At 40.6% G+C, this 27188-nt stretch overlaps 1 protein-coding gene across 1 annotated transcript; it reads right to left on the reverse strand.

The window, feature by feature from the left end:
* Window positions 1-368: 368 nt before the first annotated feature.
* On the reverse strand, window positions 369-21426 carry LOC139465123 (sodium- and chloride-dependent GABA transporter 3-like). The gene is made up of 14 exons (XM_071246811.1): window positions 21402-21426; window positions 12375-12491; window positions 11003-11134; window positions 9867-10140; window positions 9114-9246; window positions 8862-8996; window positions 8526-8629; window positions 6951-7075; window positions 6347-6459; window positions 5824-5952; window positions 5008-5107; window positions 2703-2803; window positions 1121-1291; window positions 369-518 (listed from the first exon to the last, which is right to left on the reverse strand). Exons 2-14 carry the CDS (start codon window positions 12487-12489, stop codon window positions 369-371), a joined length of 1782 nt encoding a protein of 593 aa, XP_071102912.1. The 5' UTR covers window positions 12490-12491; window positions 21402-21426.
* Window positions 21427-27188: the final 5762 nt, after the last annotated feature.

The raw sequence follows: 27188 nt of genomic DNA on the forward strand, positions 1-27188 counted from the left end.
ATGACAAGCAAAGGAATTTGTCAAATGTAAAACCAGTGACGTAACCGGTCGATTGACTTTTTTTTATTCTTCGAAAAAGTAAAATAAATACTTAAAATACATATACTCATTTATTTACTTGTAAACGTACGATATACATTTGTTAACTCAAAACAAAACAATTGACAGATCCTGTACAGTCGAGCCTCCTTGCGTCTAACTCGGGGTGGGGGGACCTAGAAGAAAGTTCGAGTTATACAGGGTTCGAGACATCAGGGGAATGTTATTGGACATTTAATATTCTACTTATTTGCATGATTGCATAGCGGAAGTTTGACTAATGTGACTTGGGGCAATTCTCTCTATCTTCTGAGAACAGTGAGCATTAATCAAAGCAGGGAGTCCTTTCGCCTGTCCTCGTCCTCCTCCTCGTCCTCCTCCTCGTCCTCTGGCACATTTTGAAGAGCGACGTCACAGGGAGTGTCCTCTGCAGACTGAAGGCGCCAGTGCGTGTTCGGCTTGAATGACTGTCGCAATTTCTGAAAGCATGTTAAATCATTAAAATAGGGGTGAACATAGTTCTCAGTGGGGGTCAAATTCGTATAATCCCGTCAAACTTGAAATGGACGATGCAGTTTTCGGGAAGATATCCCAGCGTCATCGCCAGTTCGAAACGAGCTGAAATATAACCCTCGGCCCCCTTTTTGTATTCCACTTCGTCAATGACATGAATGTCACGCGCAGATCCGGGTTAGAATTCGTCTTCAGCAACCAATACGTGTCGTGAAAGGCAACTAACGAGATCGTGTGGTCAGGCTCATTCGCTGATGGATGGCATCGAATCCCAATTGCGTAGGTCGATGCTCATGATGTCGATCACTGGATTGTCTGGTCCAGACTGGATTATTTATAGACCTACAGCTGGACTATTGTTAACTGCGGCGTTGAACAACAAACAAAAACAACTGGGGATCAAATTCGTTATAATCAACGAAACCACGAAAATGCATTTTCGGAAGTGAATGCATGAATGACTCCAGATTACCTGTATCTCTATTGCAGCGTGACGGACATCACATCACATTGAAACGTGTGTCGTGGTATCCGTTTGAAGGCACTGACAATCGGGACTTCATCTTACCTCCTTAAGTGTATTTCCTGGAGTCTTGTACAACGTCCACAGAAACAGCACGGGGAAAGGAAGGATTGACGCACTTGAAATCATCCAGCCCACACCCGTGGCCCATGGCCGGTAGATGTAGTCCCCGTACTTTGGAGGCCGATAGGAATACAAGGAATAGCAGAAGATGATCTGCAGGAATACAAACACCACTGATCGTTTGTGTCGCACCACGCTTCTATTACACTGGTGCGTAAATAACATTTACTAAGAATAACGAAATATGTTTTTGTTTGTTATGTTTTGTTGTTTAAACGCCGCACTAAGCAATATTTTAGCTATATGACGGCGGTCTGTAAATAATCAAGACTGGACCAAACAATCCAGTGATCACTGGATTGTCTGGTCCAGACTCGATTATGTACATACCGCCGTCATATAGCTGAAATGTTGCTGAGTGCAGCGTTAAACAACAAATAAACAAACAAACAAAAACATATTTCGTTATTTCGTCAACTCCCTGAGCCTATTCGTTTCTGCGAAGATATGTAAACACTTCCCACAAAATATGTTTTTATTAACTGAGGGTGGTTTTTGAGAAGAAATCAAAACATAAAGGGCAAGGTACTCTCCAACGAAGTCACAAATTAATTAAATCATCGAAATATGAGTGAGTCCAGTTGAAATAGATATATAGTCGGATATACAACTAAGACTATTCGTGTAAAAACCCTCGTCACCAATAATAATCTTAACAAAACAACTGTCACAACTTCACAACTAACAATATCAGTCCCTATTTTAAACGACCGCCTCCGTGGTCTAGTGGTAGAAGCGTCCGCCTAGTGAACGGAGTGAGTGAGTGAGTTGGGTTTAACGCCGCTTTTAACAGTATTCCAGTCATATCGCGGCGTGTCAGCTTAATATGGGAGGAAAGCCAGAAGTGATGCAGGTCTCAGACGTTTACCACTTCGGTGAAACCCACGAGCACGGGGTATGGTGCTGACAAACCTAGAAACATCATCGGGGGCGAACCGGGACGCAGCTCTGCACAGCGAATCACGCGCCTTGAACGACTGGGCCACCCGTGCGCCCCCCCCCCCCCCCCCCCCCCCCCCCCCCCCACACACACACACACACACCACACCACCACCACCACCAACCCCACCACCCTGTGGCATGGTATCTCAGTGAGCTAGCACTATAAATCGGCACCAGTCCGGAGTAGTACAAGCAGCCACACAAACACACACGTACATGCACGTCGCTATATAATCGCAATAATCTTGGACGCAACATTAAACCCTATTTCACCTCACCTCACCTTAATCATGCAAAGATACATTTTACGTCAGTTCGAATCCCAGATTTGCCCTGATTATGACAGTACCATACTCGAAGGTTTAACTTAACTGGTAACGTTCGCTGCGAGTCTGTATACTGTGTATGAGCCGGGTATCAATGTTAAACCGCAGTATGGTCACACACATTCACGACGCTACATAAGTGCATAATCTCTACACGACGTTGGACCCCATTTCACCTCACCCTATCTTATACACCGAGAGTAACATCTGCATCGATCGTGATACACAAAGCTCACCAGCATCAGCACAGGGCAGATGAATCGGATTGCTATCATGATGATCCTTGGGATGCTCTTTCCCCACATGATGGCGATGTCTTCTTCAAGTCTCTCTGTGCCTGCATTAAAGCGAAAAACAACGATAATAAAATAATATTCATGCATATATCATGTATTACCTGACGATAGGTTTGCTTCTCTAAAGCCACGTTTCGACAAGACAAGCCAGTCACTGATATTCTAAGCAACGTCCCATGCCTTCACGGTTACCAGGACTGATCCATCTAGTCGCCCCTTGCGACAAGCACATTGCTGGATACCATTTCAAATCCGACAAAATGAAATTCTGTCTTGTCACAAATTCATGGTAAAACTTGACAATGCGTGGGTAAATGGGTAAATGTCAAATACTACCATACTATCAACATTATATATCATACATATATTTGCAATGAGTGAATAGATTATTGAAAGGACCAGACCATTATTGACCAGACAATCCAGTGATCGACATCATGATTGGTTGCTTGGTTTGTTGTTTAACGCCACACTCAGCAATATTCCAGCTACATGGCGGCGGTCTGTAAATAATCGAGCCTGGACCAGACAATCCAGTGATTAATATCCTGAACATCGATCCACGCAATTGGGATCAATGACATGCATCAACCAAGTCAGCGAGCCTGACCACCCGATCCCGTTAATCGCCTTTTACGACAAGCATAGTCACCTTCATGAACATTGATCTACACAATTAGGATACGATGACATGCATCAAGATGCAATACAGTTTATATGGTCTCATTAACTAGTTTGTCATTCATTCAATCATGACTGAATGAATGAATGAATGCTTAACTGTGTTGATGGCCTCAGAGGGGAATTATTTTTCATAATCCCCTCCAAGGTCCACACTTTTCAGCCAATGATGCTGGAGTGTCTAGATCCCACTGACTTTCTAGAAGGCTTTCTCATGGTGGTAAAAATTCTCCGCAGCACAACTGATGTCATTACATTTGCATAATGCTTGCCAGACAGTCCCTTCTTCAGATTTGGAAAGTGGAAGAAGTGGAAATCTGACGATGTCAAATCTGGTGAATATGGAGGATGTTCAATAAGTTCAAAGTCAATGTGATGCGTTGAAGCCATGACGACCAGTCTTTTCCGGGTGGACCCATACAACTATAAGGGTTCCCTACAACGTGTAGCCTCAAGCAGTTGCTGAAGCAAGTTAATAATGTTGTCCATTAATGGTCTGTCCTTTCGGGAGGTAGTCCTCCAATAGGATTCCTTTGGAATCCCAGAAAACGGAAACCATCACCTTGCCAGCTGATGGAACGGACCTTGCCTTCTTCTTCGGAAAAGACGTTAGATCTTTCCAATGCTTTGACTGTTGTTTAGTCTCTGGCTGATAGGGGCGGTCGGGTAGCCTAGTGGTTAAAGCGTCCGCTCGTCACGCCGAAGACCCGGGTTCGATTCCCGACATGGGTACAATGTCTGTAGCCCATTTCTGGTGTTCCCCGCCGTGATATTGCTGAAATATTGCTAAGAGCGGCATAAAACCATACCTACTCTGGCTGGTGGTGGTGAACCTAAGACGTATTCACGGTCAGAAATCACTCAACAAACTCAGCTCGACCGGCTTCAAACCGACGTAAATTCTTACGAGAGATGATGAACTTAGAGTGTTTCTGATAAGGAGTGTTATGAGAGATTCAGCTGTCTTGGGGTGTGACATGTACTGAGTAGTCGATCATCAATAGTCATATCATGTATTTTATCATTTGTAACATTTTTCACATTACTGGCAGTTGAAGGTCTTGGTCTTGGATCATCTTCGAGGCTCACACTTCCCCTCTAGAATTCAACTGCCCACCTCCTGGCAGTGGCAAAGGAAAGGAATCTTTATTTCTGTATAAATTACCACCAAAGACAATAAATAGATCTTAATTGTGCAAACCCCCCCCCCCCCCCCCCCTTTTTTTTCAAAAAAGCTGTATCCGCCCATGGCATGAATGGATGTAGGAGTAAGCTCTTCCAGTTGGGGATACGTGATGACAGTGCGGACATTTTCAGCCACCCTTCCCACCTAAGGCGTTATAACCTATTTTTGTTTTTCATTTTAGCTTTTTTTCCACCTTTGTTTCATAGCAGAATATCCACTATTTACACATACCCTCACATACCCACGTGATAAAGGGTCACTAGGATAGGCCATATGTGAGAATATTTTTCAAAAGTGAATGAGACTGTAGATGGCATACGGGTGTGCACGAGATAAGAGGAGGGGTGTGGAGAAGATCAGTATCTAATAACCTCTTACCATAACACCAGCCCACCACAACGCACTCCAACATGGCGTAGAGAGCAAGAGAGGGGAAATAGGCATACCAGTCAAACAGAGTCAGTACGTAGATGCCGCCCTGAAAGATATATATTCTTTTAACGTGAGTATAAATGGTACTACATAGTTTATAGATACCTACCGCCTGCGTGGTCTAGTGGTAGAGCGTCCACCCAGAGAGCGGAAGGTCCGGGGTTTGATCCCCGGCCGCGTCATACCAAAAGACGTTAAAAGATGGTACTTGTTGTTACCCTGTCTGGCGCTCGACATTAAAGGGCTAAACAAGGACAGGTCGGCTCGGATCTGGCATCAGTCCGGACTAGTACAAGCAGCCACACACACACGTGAATGCACGTCGCTATATAAGTGCAATAATCTTGGACGCGACGTTAAACCCAATTTCACCTCACCTCACCTTTTACGCTTTTAGCAATATTCCACCAATATCACGGCGGGGGACACCAGAAATGGGCTTCACACATTGTACCCATGTCGGGAATCGAACCCGGGTCTTCGGCGTGACGAGCGAACGCTTTAACCACTAGGCTACCCGACCGCCCGACTTACCATGAATCGTGTACATGTAGAAAGGGAAGTTTGGATCCATAGACGCATGCTTATTGTGTAGTGGGAGTCGTGTGTTTTTTTTAAGTGTTTTGTCGTTTTTGTTACCATGTATTGTATATATTAGGAATTACTCAACATGATTTAATCATTCCCAAGCAGAATATATATAACGTACATGAATACATCGTTTACAAAATATGAATAAGACAAATCCTTCCCGATTTATACCTGTGTGATGTGTACGAGGCCCATTAGGAAATTGCTCAACAGAATGCCACCAATAACAAGCCAACGCCGTCTGGCCGCAGTGGGAAAGATATCCACAAAGGCTTCCATCAATATGTCAACAGTAGGCACCTGGAAACAATCGCCATTAAATCGAAATTACTCACCTTGCATGCTTGGGTTTCTTAGAATATAGATGCTCGAGAAGGCTTCAGTTGAAAAATGGCTATACAGTGTTATATTTTACATCCTAGAGTGAGTGAGTTAGTATGGTTTTACGCCGCTTTTAGCCATATTACAGTAATATCACGTCGAGGGACACCAGAAATGGGCTTCACACATTGTACCCATGTGGGGAATTGAACCCGGGTATTCGGAGTGACGAGCAAACACTTTAACCACTAGGCTAACCGAACGCCCTATACATCCTCGATGTCAATTTACAAACGCTAGATGATATTGCCTTGAACACCATTGTGAATACATGAATTATTTGTTGCAGTTGTTTTTATATTGCGTTTGGTACCATTGAATCTATTTCCAGAGTCATCAACGTCACAAAGGTCAACACAGACCACAGCTGCGGCAAGGGGAGGTAAGTCAGGATTTCAGGGAAGACGATAAATCCAAGGTTGAAACCTGGATTTAAACAACAGAAACGATTAATCGTTAAGATGCGAAATAAATATTAATTACTATTTGGAATCCCCGCGGAAAGGTAAGAATGCTGTACTCGAGATCTATTTTAGTATGGTTTTACGCCGCTTTTAGCAATATTCGAGCAATATCACTGCTGACCCCAAAGATCTGCTTCACACGAGGTACCCATGTCGGTAATAGAACCCGGGTCTTCGGCGTGACGGGCAAACAGTTTGACCACTAGGCTACCCCACCGCCCCTGTAGTGTTGAGATCAATTCGAATTGTCGTTTATCGGGAGTCATTTAAAACAGGTGCATCGAAAATTTGAAGAGAATCTGGATTCGAACCCACGATTTTATAGGATCATGGCACGCCTATAGGAATCTGTATCTGGGCAAGGCATTATCAACGTCTTGCCGGCACATTTTAATTTCACAACTTTTACGAAACGTATTTTCACAAAATTTGAAACCTGACGTTACCACAAACCTGATGATTCAAACGCTTCAACAGTTACTCCGCTTTTGTACGCAACGTGGCCAACGATCGCAAAGAAGGAAAATCCAACAAAAACTGTTGAAACCAAATCCACGACACATACGACGATGGCGTCTCTGTTGGTAGAAAATGCGTGTCAGAAGTATTAGGACAGCTAACTAATGACATCACCATGCATCATGTTTTGTTTTGTCAGATACATAATTTTGTCACATTTCACCTAGGAGTGTATGTTATATAATACGGTCTGTAAATAATCGAGTCTGGACCAGACAATCCAGTGATTAATATTGTGAGCAACATCTATGCCGTCGGGTTCGATGACACCCAATCAACTAGGACACAGGGCCTTACCACACGATGTATTGGTCGTATACGGCCAGCATAGATTAATGGGGCCTATTCTACCCCGGAATCCCCACGAGTGTTCTCTGTTATCGCGTTGACATATAGTATGTCTTTAGTGTTTCATATGAACCACCGCCTCCGTGGTCTAGTGGTAGAGCGTCCGCCCGGAGAGCGGAAGGTCCGGGGTTCGATCCCCGACCGCGTCATACCAAAAGACGTAAAAAGATGGTACTTGTTGTTACCCTGTCTGGCGCTCGGCATTAAAAGGCCAAAACAAGCAATTTAGGACTGGTCGGCTCGGAGTCAGTATACTGTGTCTGAATGGGGTATTCATGTTAAACTGCGGCATGGTATCTCAGTGAGCTAGCACTAAGCAGCCACACAAACACACACACGTACATGCACGTCGTTATATAAGTGCAATAATCTTGGACGCGACGTTAAAACTCATTTCACCACCTCACCACTCCATATGAACCAGAAGCGTACATAATATACTACTCAAAAGAAGTTAAAGAACACCCAATTCTTTCATATTACTATAGTTCATCTCACATGCCAAGACTGATTAACTATAGTAATATGAAAGAATCGGGTGTTCTTTAACTTCTTTTGAGTAGTATATATAAATTCTCATTAAGAAGTAATAACACAATGAGTGAGCTGGGAGTAAAACTCCTTGAATAAATGAACATTGTTTCAGTGCTAGGGAAGCAATGATGCAGGTCTCTGGCGTTTACCACTCTGTGACACTCTCGACAGTTGGCATAGTATTGACTATACCAAGAGTCATACTTGGACTTATCTGGCTTTCGAACCATTAATGCAAATAACTAATAGCCCATGTCACACATAACGTGTTAACCGTTTTGTTAGAAAACTCTTATGAATTCGTATGAGTGAGTGAGTTGTGTTTATCACTATTTCACTATATCACTGCTTTTAACACTATTCCAGTTATATCGCGGCGTGTCAGCTTAAATGTGGGAGAAAAGCCCGAAGTGATGCAGGTCTCAGACGTTTACCACTTCGGTGAAACCCATGAGCACGGGTATGGTGCTGACAAACCTAGAAACATAATCGGGGCGAACCGGGATTCAAACCCACAATCATAGGTTTCTGGCTTGCCCAAGGGACGCAACTCTGCTCAGCGAATCGTGCGCATTAGACGACTGGGCTACCCGTGACCCCGAGATACAAGATGTTTTAATAGGTTACCTGAAACAGTTGTTGTTAGATTTATTGTGGCCGGACAACGTTATGATATATCCCATCGCAATACCCATCGAGAATAGAGAGAATCTACACCCCTCAATCCATATCTGTGGCAAAGGAAACATATGGGCATGCACTTAACGTGTTCTTAAGATTCTTTGAAGTTCTTGAATTTATGTGCTCTTAAGCAACTGGACAAGAACGAAATAAGATATTTACAAATAGTACGAATACAAGCAAAGCATTAAAATAAACAGCTCAGAAAGCAAAAATATCTTTTATATATATTCTTAAGTTCTTAAATGCTGATTTTTTTATTGATAAAAGTAAAAATCGTACTTTTGGTTCTTGAAGTTTTTGGAATTGTGGATAGATGTAGAAATAAATCCCGTCCATTGCACCCGGAAGTAGACATCCGCGGATGAGGAAGACTGTCACGAGGATGTAGGGGACGCCGACGGTGACGTACACGATCTAAACAAACCACGACAACACGGTGACATTGTTCGTTGATTACTTGTTGATAGAAATGAAAGATTGTTTTCCTGAAATCCATTGGGTACAACTCGAGGTTTCGTAGATATGCCATACCTTTGCAGACACGTTAATCCCCTTAAACACGCAAAGGTACACAATCACGTAGGTGACGACCAAGCACCCAGCGAGAGGCCATCTTATAGTTCCAAGGTAGCCCAGACCGTCTGTGATTTCCAAGACTTGAAACCTGAAAGTGCGGAACGAACGAATATTTATGTTAATCTTACATGAAGATGCAATTTAGGGGTGCGCTAGGCTCGGCACATTGGTAGACATAGCAAATTTGATTCAATCCTTTCAATAACTACTTATTACCTACCAACTAAAATGTTATACCACATTCCAGTATCAACCAGACCCACGCGCAAGCAGCAATTATCTCCGTCAACCTCATGACACCCTAAGAATGGACGTCACTGGTCAAGACATTTTCTAATCACTTTATTTTTCGTTCAAGATTGTTGGACTTATATAGTGACGTGCATGCTTGTGTTTGTGTGTGGCTGCTTGTACTAGTCCGGACTGATGCCGATTTATAGTGCTGGCCCACTGACATACCTTGCCGCAGTTTAACATGAATACCCCACTCAGACACAGTATACCGACTCTGAGCCGACCAGTCCTTGTTTCAGCCCTTTAATGCCAAGCGCCAGGCAGGGTAACAACAAGTACCATCTGTTAACGTCTTTTGGTATCGGCCGGGATCGAACCCCAGACCGTTTGCTCTCCGGGTGGACGCTCAACCACTAAACCACGGAGGCGGTCCCTTATCATTAATGAACCTGTTAAGGCCGTTTGAAGTCTTACTTCCAGAACTCCTCTGCAGAAGTCATTCCGGCAACAGAACTGTTAGTAAAGTTCACAGTTCCTCCAAGTATGGTGTTGTCAGTGACGTTAGGAAACGTCGCATTAACGTCATTAACGCCAGATATACACTCTGGTGTGTTCCAGGGATTGTCACAGTGTGACCAGGGAAGGGTGGAGAAGAACGAGTTGTACGCGTAGAACAGGAACCAGGAGAATATCACGTTGTAGTAACAATTATAGAGCCAGGTTGATATCACGATGCCAACTCCAATACCTGACAAAACAAAACACGGGGTGTCTTCATTCTCCGCCAAAAAACGTAAACACATCATGTGTCCTTTTGAGTAATATATATAATGTATGTATATATGTATATGTATATAAATATATATAAATATATATAAATATATATGTATATGTATCAGTATTGGGAAAAAAGGTACAGAAGATCGACTTGAGGATTGTGAGAATATATATACAAGGATACCACACTTAACCCACCTGTTCGGAAAATGGACTTGTCCGACATTTCTGAAGTCGGATTTCATTCAGGGAGTCATCATTATTAAAATGTGGGCACATATTTGGTTGCGTTTTAACAACCTTAAAGAGGTTATACATGATTTTGATATCTCATATAAGAATTAATCGACTCGCGGTCGTTGTTTATCGTACAATAAAACCTGCAGGAGAATAAACCACTCAGGTCTGCGCCCCTCATGGTTATTCTCCCTGAAATGTTTTATTTACAATAAACAACTACCACCCGGCGTTTATTTCTTAGATACACACACACACACACTTCCCCTAGGTGTGCAAGAAACCAACAATCGACAGTTCGAATCTCACATTCGGCCTGATATTTCTAGGTTTATCAGCGCCATACCCGTGCTCGTGGGTGGTAATTATTAACGTCTTATTATCATATCGCCATCATTTGGGGCCTTCCTCCCACACCGAGCTGAAACGCCGTGATATAACGGAATCGCTTTTCCAAGTGGCCTTAAACCATATTCACTCACTCACTCTGTTAATCCCGCAAATCAATAAGAGACTGATCATTTACCATTAATTTCATAGAATTTATTTCAGGCCATATAAGTAACGCAGGTGTAACAATTCAAATACCATCCTACCTTTGAATGGAGGACAAAGGTTCCAGACTTTGATAAGACCTCCTTGAGAAAACTGACCAATGACCATTTCCAGGAATACGCACGGAATGGCCGCAAGGATGGTGAAGATGGAGAAGACGATGATATATGCTCCTGCACATGAATCAAAGAATAGTGAAGCGGATAGAACTATAATTTAAACTTCTTAATGTCATTGAATATTCACGTTACTATCAGTCCTACCATGACACTAGCACTGATTCCGATTGGTCAAAATTAGGTATGTAATTTAATTTGATACCTCAAAATTATAATGCCTTTTCACACCGAAACATTGCGTATGAAAGCATGGCTCTATCGATAGTCTACGAATCGATGTATATACCACGGATATAAAGCACTATGTTTCAAATAAAACTAAGAGGTATCTAATCTAAAGTTAGACTACCTTAAATTTTAAAACACAGTAGGTTTATCTCAAAATTGGACATATCTCATTGAGTAATCAAACTAACATCGTTCATTATATGAGTTCTCGAAGTCAAATTGAAGTCGTTGGAATCGAAAATATACTACTCCACATGTGATATCTTTACCTTAATACACATAACTGATTCCGTAATATGTCAAGTATATTTTCAAATAGAATGACATATCTGCTTTTATCGGCAGGATAAAGCCCATGAATATAAAGCGGTACCCGTTGGGGTCATATACGGATAAAGATGCAAATATGAAAGCTGAGGTATTTATTACTTTAAGTATTTACAAACATACATGGCGTCGCCCTTGTCAGTCGGCGTTCGAGTCAGAATTTACCATGGGGAATCTGGAGAAACTACAGGGATAATTGTTATAAAACAAAATAGTCAAAGACACAGAAAATTTCTGTCTAACTGGGATGTAGCAGCGCATTTTACAAGTTTTGGCAACTTTGATGATATAATATGCTAAACAATTTAGCGAGGCCAAGAACACTAGCCTAGTGGGATCCGTTTCCATATCTGTTTTTGTAAACCTCTGCGGCTTGAGTCCTTTTGCCAGATTTAAAACAGTTGGATTTGGCCGAAATATGTCCGAATTGTTACCTTGTTTAATTTTGTCGATGTGTGTACATCTGACTCTGCAGGACAGGCATACTCGACACAAACATGACGTCTCATAGAGTATGATTAGAGTAACTTCCCTTTGATAAAGGCCAGTTACTCTAGCAGGCCGACTGATGGATTACCAAAACCTTCAAATCACCATCGAATAACAATTTCTTGTTTGTTTCATTTTTAAATGCCATCAAACAGAACGTGTGTATACTTTCTTTTGCCAGGCAGTTTTAGTTGGGTTTTTTAAAAGACTTTAGAAATTAGTTAGGAAACAAATTATGAAAGCGATGTACCTCCTCCATTACGCATACAGAAATAGGGAAACTTAATGAAGACACCCGATGCAATGCTTGATCCGAGAATGGTGATGAGGTAGTCTAGATGATGACGCCATCGCTCGTGTGCCATGGCTGAAACAGAGGTTGACGTACATATTTCACATTGAGATACTGTGTTTGTTTGTTTGATGTTTCTTGTCCTTCTTTGTTGATTAAACTCAACAATATTGCAACTATAAGACGGTTGCCCGTAAATAATCGCTTTTGAATAAGACAAACCGGTGATTGCTATTAGCAACCGACTACATGTATTTGATATTCTGGAGGGGGCATGGGATTTTATCGAAAATAATCTATTGTCTCAGAAAATTCGTGAACAAAAATATTATGCTTCAGACTGTTGAAAGAAAGTAATTGTCGGCCACACAAATTACATTGTTGCCAGTTGTTTTCCCCACCCCTAATATCAAATGGTCGGTCCATTATGAGAGGTCGGCAACACCGACCGGGTTCAAATCTTTCCCAAACTTCTCAGATTGTCTTTCGCGTTAGTGGTCCTGAGGCGTTAGTGGTTACACTTCATATTCCATGAAACTTTTTCGTCTTCACTTCCCGCTCGTTAAGATTCATAATCCAGACATTTGCTTAAAGACATTATCTTTTTAATTACTTCTCTTTATCTCTTTTACTTCTCTCTGCTTACACTAGTGGTTAAAGCGTTCGCTCGTCACGCCGAAGACCCGGGTTCGATTCCCGACATGGGTACAATGTGTGAAGCCCATTTCTGGTGTCCCCCGCCGTGATATTGCTGAAATATTGCTAAAAGCGGCGTAAAACTATACTCACTCACTCACTCACTCTGCTTACAATTCATAGCCCAGTGATTGTTTTCGCGGTCAGGTCCCACACTCGCCTATTAACCAATTTTCCCTTTCGCGCTGTCAATCCCAACCTCGTTTAATAACAAATTTCACAAGGGAAAATTCCAATATATACAAAATATACAATTATGAACATAGGGTATTTCCAAAATATACAATTTTGCATAGTTGGTACATGTGTATATCCAAAACTATTCAATTTTGTATATATGGATAGATTTTACCACTGCTTCATTGATTTTTTTTAGCCTGTAAGAGGTATTCTTGGGATTTGAAAATATTACTAATGTTACCGAACAGTATTATTGCACGTGACGATATTATGTCTCTACTATTTTCATTATGGCAACTATATTTGGAGTGTTGACAGCATTGTACATAAGAAAATGAACATTTGTGCAGATTTTAGTAACAGATAATGTAAATAATACCGCTGTCTTAATTAGATCGCGGTTTGAAAAAGCACTGTTTGTATAACGAAAGGCTGCCGCTGTTTTAAATAGGTCGGGGTTAGAAAAGCACTGTTTGTATAACGAAAGGCTGCCGCTGTTTTAACTAGGTCGGGGTTAGAAAAGCACTGTTTGTATAACGAAAGGCTGCCGCTGTATAAACTTAATTGGGGTTAGAAAAGCACTGTTTGTATAACGAAAGGCTGTCGCTGTCTTAACTAAATCGGGGTTAGAAAAAACACTGTTTGTATAACGAGAGGCTGTCGCTGTCTAAACTAGAATAACCAATAAACGGAATAGCAAGAGGGTAGCCTTTTAGCGATTGTCACGATCATTGCAAAATAATGCATAAAAAATCCATGATTTTAAAATTGTACAAGGAAACATATATAGAAAACACATTGTTGGAATAAATTCCTATTCCTATTATATTACGTTCACGACATTAGTTCTGGAGTTTTCAAAGTAAAATTTAATATATATGTTTCTGTGATTTCATGTAATGGTGATTCTAAATATAAAATATTGGTTGATATTGTTTGACAAACAGTTGTACACACCGTCCATTTTGATACTTCTACTTAAGGATGTTTGTTTAGTCAATTGACATGCGTTCATTGTAAACAAGGATCATTAGTGTGAAAGGATTACTAAGTTTGTCATCCAGTATAATGCACTTCCACGATTAGCATAATTAGAACAGAGTTTGTAATTAGTTACATCCGGACTGAGTTTATTAATGTTGATATTTTCATTAATTCATAGATATGGCGACCACGAGCGCTGACACTATATGTGTTCGCAATAGAACATTTGAGAAGACTAGACACATATTGATTCACTATATGACAACATCAAATCAAGTATTTGTTTAATGAAACAGGTTTAAAGCATTCAAAATTGTGCATTATTATAAAACACAATGTGTGTCGCTTCGTCTTCCATGTCAAATACATTAATGATTTGTTTTAAATATAATTTAATATTACCATGACTTTTACATTATAACTAAAATTATGGAGTCTTGCATGTCGACCCAACAAACTATTGTACATATTATTCACATTGGAATTTCTGTTTACTGTGTTTGCGGTGGGGTCCAGACAATTCCCCAAATGGACAATTCCAAATACTACTGCGTAATATATTAATGCTGATTTGGAGAAAATTACCAAATGGATGAAAGCAAGTATCCAGAGAAAACAGAAACTTTTCTATTTCACTTTAAATTAAAGTCTTCCCAAGTGCAAAATCTAATCTTAAAATGAAAGGAATTAATATGTATGACTTTGGGAATAATATTTCAGTCAGGAAATCCCTATGATTAATTGCCTTAGAAGTCTTAGATACCTTTCTGGTGTCCACCGCCGTGAACCATACTCACTCACTCAGTTAAATAACTCCTTTCACATAAATCGTTAGAAGTTATGAACAAGCATATAATGCCCATATTTTGGATATTTGTACCAAGAACAAGCCACTGTATTAATTTATTAATATTACATCCCGCCTGCTTACCATCACCTAATTGCTAAATCCCTTTTTCCATCCAATTAATACAGTTGCTTCCATCATCTCCATCTGTCTGCTTGTTTACTCTGTGTTCATTAGTCATCCACTGGCTTCCAATTAGCTTAATCACCTCTCTGTGTCCATCAACTAGTCGCTGTAACAACTTAGATGTCAATAAGTGTATATATACCTATGTTGTTTAGCCCTATCCACTTACTTACTTACTTACTTTGGAGATTTAACGTGCGCTCTCCGACTGATACGTATTTCACACACGGGCCCGGCCAGGCCATTTAATGTGTTTCCGAAAGGGGCGAAGGTGGTCTGTGCAACCCAAGAGGGGGCTTTAGGGGTTGCTTATATAGAATTTGGGAATTTTGAGATTTGGAATAGATGCCGATGGGGTTGGGGAGGAGAACTAAGGGAGCTGGGTATGGTGGATGTTTGTTTGTTTATGTGATTTTGATTTGGTAGGTTATTATGGTTTTAGATGCGTTTTATTAGTTCCGTTTTGATTAAGAATACGCCTAAGGCCTTGAAGTTTTCTAGTTTATTTTGTGGGTTTAGTATTGCTTCTAGAGAGAGCCTTGTTTAGATTGAGGGTGGTTTGTAATGCGGTTCGATGTGTTAGGTAGTGTGTGCAGTGGATGAGTGCGTGTTCTGGGGTTTCTAGTTGTTTGCAATGTGGGCAGTTACCTGTAGTTTGTTTTTTTATTTTTTTTAGGTGGTTATTTAGGTTGGTGTGTCCTGTTTGGAGTTTAGTGATTACCCTGTCGATTGTTTTTGGTGGATGGAGAATTTTTGGTTTGGTAAGTGGTTTGCTGAGCACTTTTTTGATTTGGCTATTTGAGTTTAGATATAGGTTATGCCATTTTTTGGTGATTTTTTGTTTGTTTACACTTTTAATTTCTGATTTTGAGATGGGTAAGTTTAAGCTTATTTCTGGGATTTTGAGGGATAGTTTAGCTGCTTTATCGGCGTTTTCATTACCGTATATTCCTACGTGGGCGGGGATCCACAAAAAGGTTATTTGTTTGCCTGCCTTAGTTAGGTCGTTGGAGTTTTTAAGTATTTGATTTATTAATTTAGGTCGGTTTTTGGTATTTTTGTTTTGGAGGGCTTGTAGTCCACTTAGGGAGTCAGTAAGTATTAGGATTTTTTGGTGGTTTTTGGATTCTTGATTGTGGAGGGCTGAGGCCATGCCCATTAGTTCTGCCGTGAATATTGATTGGTTATTTGGGAGTCGGAAGGATTGTGTGGTTTTAGTTGGTTGTGTGGCATGGACTCCGAAACCCATGTGTTTGGAGGTCGGATCTGAGGATCCGTTCGTGTAAATGTGACACCAATTTGGCCAATTTTCGTGTATGTATGCTAGTGTGGTAGTTTTAGCTATGTTTGGGTTGGTTTGTTTATTTATTTGGCTAGCTAGTGTTGTGTCTATTTTGGGTATTTTAAGTTTAGGGGTGAAGATATTTGATTGTTTGCAGTTTTGGTTAAGATTTTTGATTTGGTGTTCATTTAGGTAGTTTGTTATTCTTTGGGATATTGGGGTAAGTAAGGGGTGTTTACGAGCTAGAGCTTGGTTTTTAGGGCTGATGTTTTGGTTTATTAAGTTTTGGATGAGAGGGTTTGATTGGGACGCGGCCCAGAAATTTAAGCTTAGCTGTTCCCTGCGTAGACTTAGTGGCATCTCTCCTGTTAAAGCCTGAAGTGAGGTGTAGGAGGTGCCATGTTGGGTGCGTGTAATTAGTTTGAGAGCCTGAAATTGTATTGAGTCAAGTTTTTTAGATAGGGAGTTGTTAAGGGTGTTGTATATGGCGCAGCCGTAGTCTAGTTTTGATCTAATTAGTGATATGTAGAGAGAGAGGAGAGTATCTTTGGACGCTCCCCAGTTAGAGCCAGTTAGGCATCTTAGGGTGTTTAGGTCTTTACTGCATTTAGTTGTTAGGTTTTGGATGTGAGCATCCCAGGTGAGATGTTCATCGAAAATAAGTCCTAAGAATTTGGTTTGTTTTTGAAATTTGATTGTTTGATTGTTTAGCTGGAGGATTGGGGAGGCGGGTTTCATGTTTTTTTATGTTTGAATACTATTCCTGTTGTTTTTTCTGAGTTAAGGGAGAAGCCCCATTTGTCAGCCCATTGTTGTATTTTTTATTAAGAGATTTTTGGATAAATTTTGGGCCATTTTCATGCTTTTAGTGCGGATCCAGATGGCTCCATCATCCGCGAATTTTGATGTGTTTACTTTAGGGGATAGGCCCTCGAATAGATCGTTTATCATTATATTGAAGAAGGTGGGGCTGAGGATACTGCCCTGTGGAGTGCCATTTTCTAGGGGACATTGGTCCGATAGAGTTTGGTCTATACCCACGGTTATTTTACGATTGTTTAGGAAGTCCTGGATGTAGTTTATTATCTGACCTTTGAGTCCTATTTTTTTATAGTTTTTGTATTAGCCCATCGTGCCATACCATGTCGAAAGCTTTAGAGAAGTCTAAGAAGATGCCTGTGGTATATTGTTTATTTAGTTGTCCTGTCTTAATATCTTGTTCTAGTCGGGCGAGGTTATCTAGGGTTGAGCGGCCAGGAGTGAAACCGCTTTGATCTGGGTTTATGATGTTATTTTGGGTTAAGTAATGTTGTAATCTATTTTTAGCCATTGATTCCATTACTTTACATAAGTTTGAAGTTAGGGATATTGGTCTATATGAGTTAGCTTGATTAGCTGGTTTATTAGGTTTAGGGATTGGTATGACTAGGGCCTGTTTCCAGGGAGTAGGAACCTGTCCGTTTAGGTAGATGAGATTGTATAGTTTGAGTAGTGCCTGGAGTAGTTTTAGGGGGAGTTTTTTAATTATTTGGTTAGAGGTTAGGTCTAATCCTGGAGCTGTGCCCTTTTTCCTGTTTTGGATTACGTAGAGGAGCTCCTCCATTGTGTAGAGTTGATTTATTTCTAGATTGTTATTGTTTGATTCTTTTGTGGGTTTGTTTTCTGTTTTAAGTTTATCTTGGAATTTTTGGCTGAAGTTGGTGTTATTGCTAACGGCCGAAAAGTGGTTGGCGAGATTATTTGCTTTTTGGGCGGGGTTGGTTGAGTTGTTAATGTTAGGGGTTTTTTATATCGTTTTAAGCCTCTAATGGCGTGGATTTTGCGCCAGACCGTTCTGGCATCTGTACGGTTATTTATACCTTCGCATAATTTTTTTCCAGTCTCTACTTTTGGCTATTTGGACTAGTTTTTGAACCTGGTGGTTTAGTTCGTGGGCTATGTTTAAATATTTGTAGTCGCGTTTTGCTTTATTGAAGGCTGATTTACGTTTTCGTCTAGTCTGTTCTATTTCCTCATTCCACCATGGTACCGTCGGTTTGCCTGTCTTAGATGTTTTGAAGGGGATGGAGGTTTTGGCTGCGTTTATTATATAGTCTGTTAGGTTTTTACAATAGGTTTCTGGATCCTTATTTTCTATTTCGTTTAAGTTAGCTTCGTTGCAGATATCTTGGAATTGGTCCCAGTTAGCTTTATTGTAATGGAATTTTGGTTCTTGGTTTTCTGTTTGGATTGGTACGTTTGTATTTCCTATGGTTATGTTTATGGGGAAGTGGTCACTACCTAGCGAGACGTCGTGCACTTCCCATTGAGTGCTTTGGGCTAGATCTGCGGTGCATATGGTTAGGTCGATAGCCGACATTTTTTGTTTTATCTTATCGTACCTCGTGGGTTGGTTGCTATTAAGGAGTACTAGGTCGTTTGTTTCTATTCGGAGATTAATTTGGCATGATTATCTATTTTATCATCTATGCTCCATGTAGGATGGTGAGCGTTAAAGTCTCCTAGGAATATAGTAGATTTATCGCTTATTTGGAGTAGTTTGTTTAGATCCTCAGGTTGGACTTTTTGTTCCGCCCAGTGGTAAATATTTATGATGTTTATGTTTCGGTTATTTAATGTGATTTTAATGCCGTTGGCTTCTAGGTTTGGCGTGTCTATTTTTATTTCTTCGTAATTTATATCTTCCCTGATAAATATGATTAGTCCTCCTGCGGCTCTTCTTGTTTTCGGTTTAGCTCTGTCAGTTCTAACTGAGTTGTAGTTAGGTAGTGTGAATTTGGATTTTTTTGAGAATTTGGTTTCCTGTATACAAGCAATGTGAGGGCCTTTATTTAGTTTAAATTTAGTTTTTAGTTCATGGCCGTGGGAGGTGAGTCCGTTGGCGTTCCACTGAAAAATATTTAGTCCTTCCATTATTGGTTTCGGGTGATTGGTGATTTATTTTTTATTTTTTTTATTTTATTCGGTGAGTTCTTTTAGATGGAGGTTAAAGAGGAAGAAGGGAAGATCGGTTAATTTTAGATTGAAAGCTACTTTGTGGAAAGATTTCATACTAGCTTTTGGGGAGTTTTGACTATGCATGTATGCTAGGAGTAAGGCTAATCCCTTTTTCCAGACATTAATGTATCACTCACCAACAACTGACAAGGGATTACACCTCGTTAAGGCAATACTAAGTGATACAGTATACTGCAGGTTAACTAGATTAATTAACTAATTAAGGGTTAAATGAGATTGTTTACTTAGAGTGTGATGTAATTCGTTTGATGTCGAATTACAAAGCGTGAATCTTCAAAAAGGCTAAGCATACCCAACACTACCGGTAGCACCTGGCATTCACAAATACTGTTGTTCTAATACATCAAGCTATAATACTGACACGTTACTTCAGGGTTATCGGAATAAATTTGAATTTGATTTTCACATATTTTCCTCCTTTGCTCATGAGCATATACATGGATATACATGCATATGCATTATAAATTTGAAATGCAATTGTAAATAAAGTTGTTGTTTTTCATGTGTTATCATTTTTTATCTTCAAATATCACGATGTGCCCACTGATACTATCATTATGTTGATTGCCTGATTGTTTAGAATTATCAGTTGCGATATATTATATGATTGCTTTGTATAACATCGGCATGCTGTTCACTTTCATTGGGACTGGAATCTTTGCACAATAGCCAGAGTATGTCACTGTTAATTATTTTTTTATCATTTGTATTTACATAAGTAAAGAACAAAAATTATCAATTTAATCTGAATTCGTCAATGTGTCAATTTCTTGTTCTAAAAAGTACAGGTATAAGTATTTATATTCGACTTCTTATCATTTGTATTTGTAAGAATTTTTTTTAATTTTCTTGCGCCTGTTGTACATTACATCTATGGTCGTAGTTTGTTGACTTTGCTAACGATATTAGGCTGAGCCCCAAGCAATGTTTTGAACATTTGATTGCATTTGAAGCAATTTTGTGCCGTTTGGACAATATTCATACCAACAAATGTAACAGTGGCAAAAGTCAAATAAACAAAGATGGCGGATGTAAAACTTCGGAGTTAAATCAGTACTTTTAAAAAATCGGGAATAGTTTCTGCGCACCCGGCCACCTGGGTTCCAGCCACTAATGCCTACGTCCACTTTTGCCTACAAGTTACTATTGCCTACAAAAAATAAAGCAGTCTGGAATAATGCCTACACAATGAAAACAACATACCCATGCTAGGAATGAACTGTTTGAAATTTCTTTGAAATCATCAAATATCTGCTGGTGTATACTATAAGAACTAATGCAATGACGCCCAAATGATGCACTGATAGCAGGTGTCGCTGAAAATCACTGTTGCATGACTTTGTTTATTGTAGACCGTAGGCATTAGTGAATATGGGCATTAGTGAATGTAGGCATTAGTGAATGTAGGCATTAGTGAATGTAGGCATTAGTGGACGCCGCCGCCACCTGGGAGCAGTACTGCCACAGGTTACAGGCCGGCAAAGCCACATTTCGAAAATAGATAGCCCAAATTGATGTGGCTCTCGCGGCAATGGTTATGGTTGCGTGATTGTATAATGTGGCTCTCGCGGCTATGCTGTCAAAACATGCTTTGTGATTCTAACAGGTTACCGTATATAACAAAACAAGTCTTGTTTTCTCATTTTCTATTCAACAAGGATAACATATTCATCAAAACTTTACATTGATGAATATGAATAGCATATGAATATCATAATGCAGATGAAGGAGGTCGCCCACGTGGTCAGCATATTCCATCTCACTCAGGTGTGGGTTCAGGAGCTGGATCTTGAGGGACGCAATACGTGCATCGATTGCCTTGTACTTCTTTCTTCGTGAAGGTTCTGATCACTGGTGTGAGAGTCTAAGGACTGCAACCTCTTTGAGTGACTGCTCTCGCTGAAATAGCTTCACTACCTCGTAGATGTTCGGGTGGCACTTCTTGGCAAGTTTCTTTATCTTGTTGTGCAACCCTTCCAGGTGATTGTTGGTACGGTGGCCTTGGTTTTCGAAATGGTTGGCATGAAGGCCCCTCCTTGAACCCAACAGGTTGTCACGTAGTCCATGAAGGCAGTCACTTTAGGGCCAGCAGGAGAGTCAGCAATGGCATCAAGCCACACATCATCTACTTTGTCACGAGGTACTAGAGGGAGGGCAGCAGCTCTTGTCACCAGCTTCTTCACCTCCTCACCTTCCTTATAGTCCAACACCAGACCTTCTTTCTGCACCCTCTTCCAGATACATTGGGTGAAGTGAAAGAAACACCCTCTAACTAATGTCCCAGGAAATACCTCAGTCACGGCATTGTGAGCTGCACGTTCAAAGTCCAACTGAATTGTAAGTGGGGCAAACTCTAGACCTCCTCTACTAGCAAAATCGCATAGGTACTGAAACATGTTGACATAACTTTTGTTCGATTGGACAACAAACAGTAAACTAATGGAAACATATGGCCAAACACCTCAGCATGTAAACAATAAATCTGATCAAACATCTTGGGACAGGCATAAAATGTACCATCACAAAATACAATGTCTGCAGTACACAAATGTTCAATGTTCTTGTCTGTAGTGAAGATGATGATGTCGTCACTAACACGGTGTAGGAACTGGTCGCCTCCCTCAGTCTGGGAGTACCGCTCTTAGTAATTTAAATGTGGGACACTCATATAAAGGTATCGGTAATCGGATTTATTAATTACCTGCTAGAATAGGCGAAATGCACTCAGCTGAAAATGTGGCTTTACCGGCAATAGCCATTTCTGAAATGTGGCTCTCCCGGCTAGACACCCTGCCACAAATGTGCAATGTCCCTTTTCCCATGTTGAAGCATATTGAGAAAAGCATATCTTTGTACTTATCTTTGTGTATATATCCCTGTATATATTTTGTTTTATATCCCTGTTTTATGGGTTTTCGGACGCTGAATAAACATTCATAGTTTTTTTTCACCTGAACAACTGTAAAACATCTCATTCACTTATAAAAGAAAACTTTATCATAAAAAAGGACATTATTGGAGTATTAACAGTTTCTGTGTAACTTGCTGATACTATTTTCCACATACAAAACAATTATAGAACAATACATAGCAATTATCCTCCTTTACCAACATATACAAAGAAACACAGTGCTCAACTTAAAACACTTCAATTTGCACATACATAATAAACATACACAAATACATAACAATTATCTCCCTTTACCAAAATATACAAAGAAAACAAATTTGGAAACACCATATATACAAATTTGTATATTTTTGTATATGTCGTATATACAAACTTGTATATTTTTGTATATATCATCATTCCAATCTTGTATATGCTTTGGAAATATCATCATTCCAAAGCATATACAAGCTTGTATAGATGGATTTTTTTTTGCAGTGTTAGATTTTCCTTTTCGCGCTATCAGTCCCAACCTCGCCTATTAACCAATTTTCTCTTTCGCGCTGTCAATCCCAACCTAGTTGATTAACCAATTTTCCCTTTCGCGCTATCAGTCCCAACCTCGTTTATTAACAAATTTTTCTTTTCGCGCTATCAGTCCCAACCTCGCCTATTAACCAATTTTCCCTTTCGCGCTATCAGTCCCAACCTCGTTTATTAACAAAATTTTCCATTTCGTGCTATGGGTCCCAACCTCGCCTGTTAACCAATTTTCTCTTTCGCGCCGTCAATCCCAACCTCGTTGATTAACCAATTTTCCCTTTCGCGCTATCAGTCCCAACCTCGTTTATTAAGCAATTTTCCCTTTCGCGCTATCGGTCCCAACCTCATTTATTAACAAATTTTCCATTTCGCGCTATAAGTCCAAACCTCGCTTATTAACCATTTTTCCCTGTCACGCTAACAGTCCCAACCTCGCCTATTAACCATTTTTTCCTTCCGTGCTATCAGTCCCAAACTTGTTTATTAAGAAATTTTCACTTTCGCGCTATCAGTCCCAACCTCGCCTATTAACCAATTTTCCCCTTGCGCTATCGGTCCCAACCTCGTTAATTAACCAATTTTCCCTTTCGCGCTAACGGTCCCAACCTCGCCTATTAACCAATTTTCCCTTTCGCGCTATCAGCCCCAATCTCGTTTATTAAGCAATTTCCTTTCGCGCGATTTGTCCAAACCTCACCCAATGAACCTATTTTTCCTTTCGCGGTATCGGTATTTTACCAATTTAGATTTCCGCGGTATCGGGCAGGGCGAGGTACCATGACATGCAATCAACCAAGTCACCGAGCCTGACCACCTGACCCATTAAGACTCCCCTTTCGACCAGAATAGGTTGCTGGGGAGCAATTGATATCAGTGAGTGAGTTGGGTTTAACGTCACTTTAACAGTTGTCCAGTAATATCACGGCGTGTGGGAGGAAAGCCCCGAAGTGATGCATATTAAACGGTTACCACTTTGGTGAAACCAATATGTTTTTCGTATATATTAGTCTCAATGAGTAATAATATATACAACTGGTATTTGAAAACGGCTGAAACAAGGACTGGTCGGCCCGGAGTCAGTATTATGTGTCTGAGTGGGGTATTCATTTAAACTACATCATGGTATCTCAGTGGGCTAGCATTATAAAATCGGCATCAGTCCAGAATAGAACAAGCAGCCTACTTACCCGTCTCTCTGCTTGCTTCTGTCTCCACTATACTGACTATACACATACATCAGTGATGACACGTAATATATGCTGCATACGAATGAGCGTTCTTTTGTATGCAGATTGCAGTATTGCTCCATAAATGCGACCCACGCATACAGTCCGTTTGACTCCAAATGAATTGCAAAATAACTCGAAATCCGAAATCCTTGATGTAACTGTTAACTTTATACACGGGGTCAGGTTTCATAGTTTTGATGATTTCATACAGCTGTGGTTTCGTTGCTCGAGAAGGAAAGGTAATGTTCCTCCGTTGTAGCCAAGTAACCATGTCTCCTTTACGCGGTTATTAGAGATTGGAGTCTTGCTTTCTGGATCCTGCACACTATGATACGGTGCATTGTCCATGACAACGAGAGACTTGGTAGGCAAAGCAGGGACTAATTTATCTTTCACCCACTCCTGAAATACATTGTCGTTCATTTCTGTGTGGTAGTCCCTGTTGTCTTTGGCCTTGGCTCTAAAGACGAGGTCACAGTCTGGGAGAAAACCCTGGCTAGCAGAACCAGCATGGAGAACGATGAGTCTTTCACCCTTTCCCATTGGTAACTTCCTACCAGACTCCTTACAGTCACCCTGGGTACCCACTGACTGCTGGCTGCGTGTGACGCATTTACCCATGTCTCATCTTAGAAGACGGGCTCATATCCTTCTTCACGTTTCTGCTTGATGGTACGAAGGTAATGATTTCGGAGACGAACAATGTCCGACCGTTCACACAACACATCCCCATTTTCTCCAGTTATCTTTTTGTATTTGTAACCAAATGTATGCAACAGCTGCCATAGTTTGTACTTTGTAACACGTAAATCATGGTCACAATCTTCAAAGTTCTGAGGGACAGGTACTTATTTTCTGAGTGCAGTTTAACAATTGCACGTCTGACTTGATCCCTCTGAAAACTGTCTAATTTATCAACCTTGCGTGGTTTTGACATGTTCCCTACCTCCTTGGCCTGACTATTTGTATCTCGTCGACTAACAACATTTTTAAGTTTCTGAGGGGACATACCAAGAGCTTTTGAAGCTCGTTTCAAGAATATATTAATTGCATAAAAAGGCTTTGCTCTTTCTGCTTCACTTCTAAAGAAATCACATTCAACATCAACTGTTTAACATCTGCTGAGTAGCGCATCTTGTCATTGAATGAACACGGTCACTGTGTAGCACGTGCAGACCGTGCTTGCGCTGTGCCTTCCACGGTTTGTCCCCCCTACGTGTCATGTACACATTTCTATACAAATTACATGATAGTTTCTTAAAGAACTTCATCCGTCATGGGTCTTCAATTAAACAAAATTCAGATTTTGTTGGGTACAGGGTATTCATGGTCAAGTACCGTATTGATGTTTCATAAACTTTTCTGGATTTCGAGTTATTTTGCAATTCATCGTTCTCATTTGGAGTCAAACGGACTGTAGCTTACAGTATACTGTCTGCATAGTCTGTCTGTATTACTTCTTGGTCACAGCCTGATTGTAGCATCATGACGTCATTCATGAGGATGTGTTATATTCACGGAAAACTTATGCAGGCATGATTATAGTAATATTTTACTGCTAGTTATATGAGTAGAACTAGTCGATACGCTTCGCGGCACTGTGAGTGTATCCTGCCTCATCGGTGGCACACGTCACAATATATAAAACGACAACAGTCTCGCTTGTCTACCACAACAAATTCAATTGGGAGGTGAGGTGAAATGGGGTTTAAAGTCGCGTCCAAGATTATTGCACTTATATAGCGACGTGCATGCACGTGTGTGTGTGTGTGTGGCTGCTTGTACTAGTCCGGACTGATGTCGATTTATAGTGCTAGCACACTGAGATACCATTCCGCAGTTTAACATGAATACCCCACTCAGACACAGTATACTGACTCCGAGCCGACCAGTCCTTGTTTTAACCCCTTAATACCGAGCACCAGACAGGGTAACAACAAGTGCCATCCTTTAACGTCTTTTGGTATGACGCGGCCGGGGATCGAACCCCGGACCTTCCGCTCTCCGGGCGGACGCTCTACCACTAGACCACGGAGGCAGTCTCAATTGGGAGAAAAAAGGCAATATATTGGTGAAAATTATATGAATGGAGCGTGTCCTGCTCTCCCGGAAGCACCCGCCACTCACACAATTAAAAAAAGTAAGTACAGTCAAACACGTTGTCGACGTTGAAGGGGCCTATGTAAAGACTTCGGGTTAGCCGAAGGAATAAATAAGGAATATGCAGGGACCAAGTTTTTACATCAAGACAACCGTAAGTTCGACACATCAAAGCTCGACACAACAGTGTTTAACTGCATGGGTTTGTTGCCCAACGCTACCCATCTGTACTCCTGTCCTTGACCTCAAGGCTACTGAAATCTATTAGCGAGACAAACTGATTTTCTTATTTGATATGAACAGGCTGGCAAATATTTTGTTCATGCCATATGCTGATGGAAACGAATAAGGGGACACATAGTTTTAGACACAGAAAAAGGACACGCTGTTATGGGTAGTCAGCCTAGTCAACCAAATACGCGATGGAAACAATGCACACAATCACATCTCAACATGAGGGGCTACTTAATGGATTGAGTGGTCAGGTTTGTTGACGGGTGATGGCGTATCAACGTGTGCCGATGGCGTGGATCGTTGCTCAAACTATCAACCACTGTAAAATTGTCTGAAACGATACTTTTTGAGTAAAGGAAAAAAATCTCGCCCATGGGAGAGATAGTTTAATAAGGATATAAATTAGCTGAATTAAATCATGTGTCATGAGTTTTGGAGCAAAGGGAAATTCTCGACAATGGACCATTTTGTTCTCGCCCATAGACGAAATAACTAATTCAGAAAACATACTTAACCAGACGTGATATCAGTCATAAAATATAATGCATTTGAATGCTTCCTGTGTTCATGGAACAAAAATAATATTTTCAGCATGTTTCCACAGATTGGATATTCATAGTGTGGGACCAGACTCGGGTGAACC

Source organism: Haliotis cracherodii, unplaced genomic scaffold (genome assembly GCF_022045235.1).
Source record: "Haliotis cracherodii isolate W230 unplaced genomic scaffold, xgHalCrac1.p SCAF_17, whole genome shotgun sequence".
Lineage (NCBI taxonomy): Eukaryota > Metazoa > Mollusca > Gastropoda > Lepetellida > Haliotidae > Haliotis > Haliotis cracherodii.

Coding starts and splice junctions, on each gene's coding strand:
- LOC139465123 (XM_071246811.1), bottom strand. CDS start 12,489: ATGGCACACGAGCGATGGCGTCATCATCTAGACTACCTCATCACCATT. Junction 9,247..9,866: donor TCTGCAGAGGAGTTCTGGAA/GTAAGACTTCAA, acceptor CCGCACTTTCAG/GTTTCAAGTCTTGGAAATCA. Junction 8,997..9,113: donor GGATTAACGTGTCTGCAAAG/GTATGGCATATC, acceptor TGGTTTGTTTAG/ATCGTGTACGTCACCGTCGG.